General features: G+C 51.0%; 1 protein-coding gene across 2 annotated transcripts in view; it reads right to left on the bottom strand.

Moving 5' to 3' along the window:
• NOL9 (nucleolar protein 9) overlaps nucleotides 1–5,306 on the bottom strand; it is a 29,678-nt gene extending 24,372 nt beyond the window's left edge. Inside the window, exons 1-3 of one of the 2 annotated variants that reach the window (XM_003274321.4) lie at nucleotides 4,809–5,306; nucleotides 935–1,154; nucleotides 89–216 (exon numbers count right to left, since the gene is read on the bottom strand). In XM_003274321.4, the coding sequence (XP_003274369.2) occupies nucleotides 89–216; nucleotides 935–1,154; nucleotides 4,809–5,210 (750 nt within the window). In that variant the 5' untranslated portion in view covers nucleotides 5,211–5,306. The remainder of the gene's footprint in view (nucleotides 1–88; nucleotides 217–934; nucleotides 1,155–4,808) is intronic. The other variant, XM_030805450.1, reaches the window with a different exon arrangement.
• Nucleotides 5,307–5,984: the final 678 nt, after the last annotated feature.

Genomic DNA, 5,984 nt, shown 5'->3' on the forward strand with positions numbered 1-5,984 from the left:
GCTTCCAAGACAGCATCCTACATAGTCATTTGATATCACTGTTTTGGTGCAAGTAATTAGCAAAACTCTGAGTGAAAACGGGTTCTACCTCTTGCACAAAAATGTAGGATGAACCCGGATAGCTGGTTATGAAGTTTACAGTGGCAGTTTTCAGATGTTCTAGCAACACAATGGAACACTGAGGAGAAAAATTCTGCATCGACCAACGCCTGTCACCTGTAAAGAGAAAAATAAACCACCTTAGAAGCAGTAATAAACCACCTTAGAAGGAGTAACTTCATTACATTCCACACCCTTTAGTACTGCCATCTCCTCGGCTAAACTATAAACTTTAGGAGAGTAGGAATTATGGTTGAGAGCCTTTTTCAGGGGGCCATACTGCATACTAAGAACACATCTGGGAGGAGAAGTCAATCGAGGTTTGCCACATAATAATTTTGTGGCCTTGAACAATTTTTCTTGTCAGTAAAATGGTGATAACAATAGTATTTTCACTCTCAGGACCCTTGTAAGGGTTTATATAGATACAGCAAAGTCCTTAGCACACTGTCTAGACCATAGTAAGCATCTAAAATAATTTTTTTTTTTGAGACAGAGTCTCGCTTTGTCGCCCAGGCTGGAGTGCAGTGGCATGATCTTGGCTCACTGCAAGCTCTGCCTCCCGGGTTCACGCCATTCTCCTGTCTCAGCCTCCCGAGTAGCTGGGACTACGGGTGCCTGCCACCACGCCCGGCTAATTTTTCGCATTTTTAGTAGAGACGGGGTTTCACCGTGTTAGCCAGGATGGTCTCGATCTCCTGACCTCGTGATCCGCCCGCCTCGGCCTCCCAAAGTGCTGGGATTACAGGCGTGAGCCACCACGCCTGGCCCTAAAAATTATTAATTAGCCTTATTACAGTAGGCCCTCAGTAAATTACCCAGTTCTTTTCATTACCAAGGTTAATATGAGATTTGAGCAAATTCCGGGCTTCCCTTTTCAGTTCCTTCTTGCTTTTCTCAGGCAGCGAGTAATGAAGTGCATGGATACTCAAGCAAGAGTGGGTATACACAGAGAAGATGTCTTGGGCAGGCTGGCCTTGGCTGATGGTAAAACCAAATACCTGCACCTGGCCATAGAGGCAAGTCACACGACAGATCCCACTAAAAGTAAAACCCTAGCAGGGAAAGAAAACACAAAGAACAAACATTACAGATCCTGTCACTAATGACTGAAACATTCTAAAATCTTTTTTTTTTTTTGAGATGGAGTTTCGCTCTTGTTGCCCAGGCTGGAGTGCAGTGGCGCAATCTCGGCTCACCGCAATCTCCGCCTCCCAGGTTCAAGCGATTCTCCTGCCTCAGCCTCCAGAGTAGCTGGGATTACAGGCATGTGCCACCACGCCCGGCTAATTTTGTATTTTTAGTAGAGACAGGGTTTCTCCACGTTGGTCAGGCTGGTCTCGAACTCCCGACCTCAGGTGATCCACCCACCTCAGCCTCCCAAAGTGCTGGGATTACAGGCGTGGGCCACCGCACCTGGCCAAATTCTAAAATCTTAACTTGATATTCACACATCAGAAGGCAGGTAAGGCCAGGCACAGTGGCTCACACTTGTGATCCCAACACTTTGGGAAGCTGAGGCAGGAGGATCACTTGAGCCCAGAAGTTCAAGATCAGCCTGGGCAACAGAGTGAGACTTCTCCTTACAAAACATTTAAAAATTAGCAGGGTGCAGTGGCATACCTCTGTGGTCCTAGCTACTTGGGAGGCTGAGGTGGGTAGACTGCTTGAGTCTTGGAGGTAGAGGCTGCAGTGAACCATAATTACACCACTCCACTCCATCAATAATAAATACTGGGCCAGGCACAGTGGCTCACGACAGTAATCCCGAGAGAAGGAGGTGGGGGGATCACTTGAGGCCAGGAGTTTGAGACCAGCCTGGATAACGTGGCAAACCCCCCCGCACCCCACCCCCACCCCCGTCACCACCATCTCTACTAAAATTACAAAAATTAGCTGGGCATGTGCCTGTAATCCCAGCTACTCCAGAGGCTGAGGCATGAGAATCGCCTGAACCCAGAGGCAAAGGCTGCAGTGAGCTGAGGTCATGCCCGTACACTGCAGCCTGGGCGACAGTGATACTGTACCAAAAATAAAAAAATAAATAAAAATTAAATAAAATTTAAAAATTTAAAAGGCTGCAGCCATAAAAAGGGATGAGATCATGTCCTTTGCAGGGACATGGATGGAGCTGGAAGCCGTTATCCTCAGCGAACTAATTCAGTTACAGAAAATCAAATATCCAGCCGGGCGCGGTGGCTCACGCCTGTAATCCCAGCACTTTGGGAGGCCGAGGCGGGCGGATCACGAGGTCAGGAGATCGAGACCATCCTGGCTAACACGGTGAAACCCCGTCTCTACTAAAAAAAAATACGAAAAAATTAGCTAGGTGTGGTGGCGGGCACCTATAGTCCCAGCTACTTGGGAGGCTGAGGCAGGAGGATGGCGTGAACCCGGGAGGCGGAGCTTGCAGTGAGCCCAGATTGCGCCACTGCACTCCAGCCTGGGCAACAGAGTGAGACTCCATCTCAAAAAAAAAAAAAAAATTACAGAAAATCAAAATATGGCATGTTCTCACTTAATAGTGGGATTTGAACCGTGAGAACACATGGATACATGGTGGGTAACAACATACACTAGAGCCTGTGGGGGGTCTGGGGAAGGGCATCAAGAAGAATGGATACTGGGCTTAATACATAGGTAATGTGTTGATCTGTGCAGCAAACCACCAAGGCACCTATTTAACTACGTAATAAACCTGCACATCCTGCATATGTACCCCGGAACTTAAAATTGAAGAAAAATGAAATAAAATAAAATAATTTAAAAAGGCAGCTGATTTCTAAGTAACAGATCACATTGTATTGGGTGACCATAACATACTTTATTTATTTATTTTTTTTTGAGACAGAGTCTTGTTCTGTTGCCCAGGCTGGAGTGCAGTGGCGCAATCCTGGCTCACTGCAAACTCCGTCTCCCAGGTTCAAGTGATTCTCACGCCTCAGCCTCCCGAGTGGCTGGGATTACAGGCTCATACCACCATGCCCGGCTAATTTTTCTATTTTTTTAGTAGAGACGGGGTTTCACCATGTTGGCCAGGCTGGTCTCGAACTCCTGACCTTAGGTGATACATGTATATATATTTGGAGAGATTTGGAGACAGTCTCGCTCTGTCACCCAGGCTAGAGTGCAGTGGTGCAACTTCAGCTTACCACAACCTCCGCCTCCCGGGTTCAAGCAATTCTCCTGCCTCTGCCTCCAGAGTAGCTGGGATTACAGGCGAGTGCCACCACGCCCCACTAATTTTTCTATTTTTAGTAGAGATAGGGTTTCATCATTTTGGCCAGGCTGGTCCAAACTCCTGACCTCAGGTGATCTGCCCACCTAGGCCTCCAAAAGTGCTGGGATTACAGGCGTGAGCCACTGTGCCCAGCTCTCTCTTTTCCTTTTCCTTTCTTTCTTTTCCCCTTCCTCCTTCCCTCCTTCCTTTCTTCCTTTCTTTTTTTTTTTTTTTTGAGACCGAGTCTCGCTATGTTGCCCAGGCTGGAGTGCAGTGGCATGATCTTGGCTCACTGCAACCTCCAGCTCCTGGGTTCAAGCAATTCTCCTGTCTCAGCCTCCTGAGTAGCTGAGATTACAGGCGTATGCCACCATGCCCAGCTAATTTTTGTATTTTTAGTAAAGACGGGGTTTCACCATGTTGGTCAGGCTGGTCTCGAACTCCTGACCTCAGGTGATCTGCCAGCTTCGGCTTCCCAAAGTGCCGGTATTACAGGCGTGAGCCACCGCGCCTGGCCCATACTTTATATTTTTAACCTAAGATCATACCCCATGGCAGCTACAGAGAGAGCATGGTGACCGTGAACTCGGCTCTGTGCTCCTGGTTCAGACAGACTCTACCACTTTGTCCTTTTAAAGACCCACAGCTTGCCAAGTCTCTTCCAGAACTTCCTGGGTTTTGTCTTCCCTCTTGCATTAGACAGGGAATCTCCCAGGAATGGCGTCCACGTTAAGAATCAGGCTGCCTGAGTTCGACTCCTAGCTCTCCCTCTACTGTGTAAGTTACCCAACCTCAGTATCTATGTCTGTAAACACTTAGAGAGACAACTACTCCGAAAGAGAGCTGGATGTTTAAATGGGTTCAAAGCCTAAAACACTTGGAATACTTAAATCCTGGAATTTCTGAGCACTCAGTAATTGCAATCTTTTTTTTTTTTTTTAACTACTAAAATCCCTTTCAGGGTTCCAGGTGCGGTGGTTCACACCTGTAATCTCAGCACTTTGGGACGCCGAGGCGGGTAGATCACAAGCTCAGGAGATCGAGACTATCCTGGCTAACAGGGTGAAACCCCGTTTCCACTAAAAATACAAAAAATATAGCCGGACGAGGTGGCACGCGCCTGTAGTCCCAACTACTCGGGAGGCTGAGGCAGGGGAATCACTTCAACCCGGGATACGGAGGTTGCAGTGAGCCGAGATTACGCCACTGCACTCCAGCCTGGGGGACGGAGTGAGACTCTGTCTCAAAAAAAAAAAAAAAGAAAACAAAATAAAGTCCCTTTAGCTCGCAAGGCCTAGGGACCCCTTAGTAGGGTACCTGTTACCCTGCTGCTCAGGGGAGCCTAGTTGCCACCATCAAGAGGATGAACTTGAATCCGACTGAGAACAGGCCCGGGAGACCACGGTCCTCTCCTACCCTGCAGCTCTCCCGGGGCTGCCTCTCCAGCCCTCCCTGCCCTCGGGGACTACTGCCGGCGCCCCCCACCTACCTGCTCGACCGGCAGCAGCAGCAACGCGCGGCCGGGGCCCACTGGCCGCACCGGCGGGATGAGGAGAGGCCGGCGGCAACTCGAGGCGGATTCGAGTTCGAGTTCGAGTTCGGATTCGGGTTCGGAGGCCGGGGTAGGGCTAGGGATCGGGCTGGGGGTCGCGGTCTTGGGTCTCCGGGCCGCCGCCGCGCGCGACACCTGGCGGGCTCCCTCCCTCCAGTCCACGCCGGCCGCCTGGGCTTGCAGTAACCGCCGCCGTAGGCGCCGCCGACCGCACCAGCGCAGGGTCCCGAGCCGGCGGCGGGGCCGGCGGCTGAGGATGAGCTGGGGCCGGGCCTTGCGGGCCCGCAGCCAAGTAGAACGGCAGGCACCCCGCTTCAGCAGTAGCCCCGAGTCCGCCATGCTGGATCCTCAGGGCCCACCGCGCGAGAATCTCGCGAGATCCCGTCGGTCCGCCCCGCTGCCCGCCCCGCTGCCGAAAGGAGCGGCCTCGGAGCCGCCGGCGCCCTCTGCCGGCAACCTCCGGAAGCACACTAGGAGGCTCCAGCCCGCCTGGTCGAGGGGCTCCACGGAGGACTCTATTTACATTATGCAAATTCCCTACCCCAGCCGGCCGGAGAGAGAAAGCCAGAAACCTGGCGACCAGCCATGGGCCACCTCTCCGGAAAAACACCGGGATTTTTTTTTTTTCTCCTGCAGAAAAAGCTTTAGGATTGGCAGTTTAAACAAAACATGTCTATTTGCATACCTTCGGTTTGCATGCATTTGTCTTGAAGTGAGCAACCCTGGGTAACAAGGCGAAAGTATATGACAATTTCCTCAGAATAATGTCAGAAAACTGGAGACTGGGGCAGGGGGATGTCGACTCAAAGCTGTGTCTCATTTAATAAACTGAGGCCCAGGTAAAAAGTTTTAAAACCTCGCAACACCGGGAGAAGTTGTGTTCCAGCCTCCCACCTCGCCCCAGAATGCCAGAGCTCCTTTTCTAAGCCAGATGAAGTCACAGAGCGTGGACAGAACCCACAACCGTCCAGAGGAAGGGTCATTGGGTGCCACCTGGTTTGCATCTGTGCCTTCGTCCTGCCCAGTTCCTGAGTGGGACCGCAGGCCCGGAATGTCAAGGCAAACAGTCCTGCTTCAGCCACTGTGCTCCAGTCCCACCCCTTTTGGGGGCAT

The sequence above is a fragment of the Nomascus leucogenys genome, chromosome 24 (assembly GCF_006542625.1).
Source record: "Nomascus leucogenys isolate Asia chromosome 24, Asia_NLE_v1, whole genome shotgun sequence".
In the NCBI taxonomy this organism is placed as follows: domain Eukaryota; kingdom Metazoa; phylum Chordata; class Mammalia; order Primates; family Hylobatidae; genus Nomascus; species Nomascus leucogenys.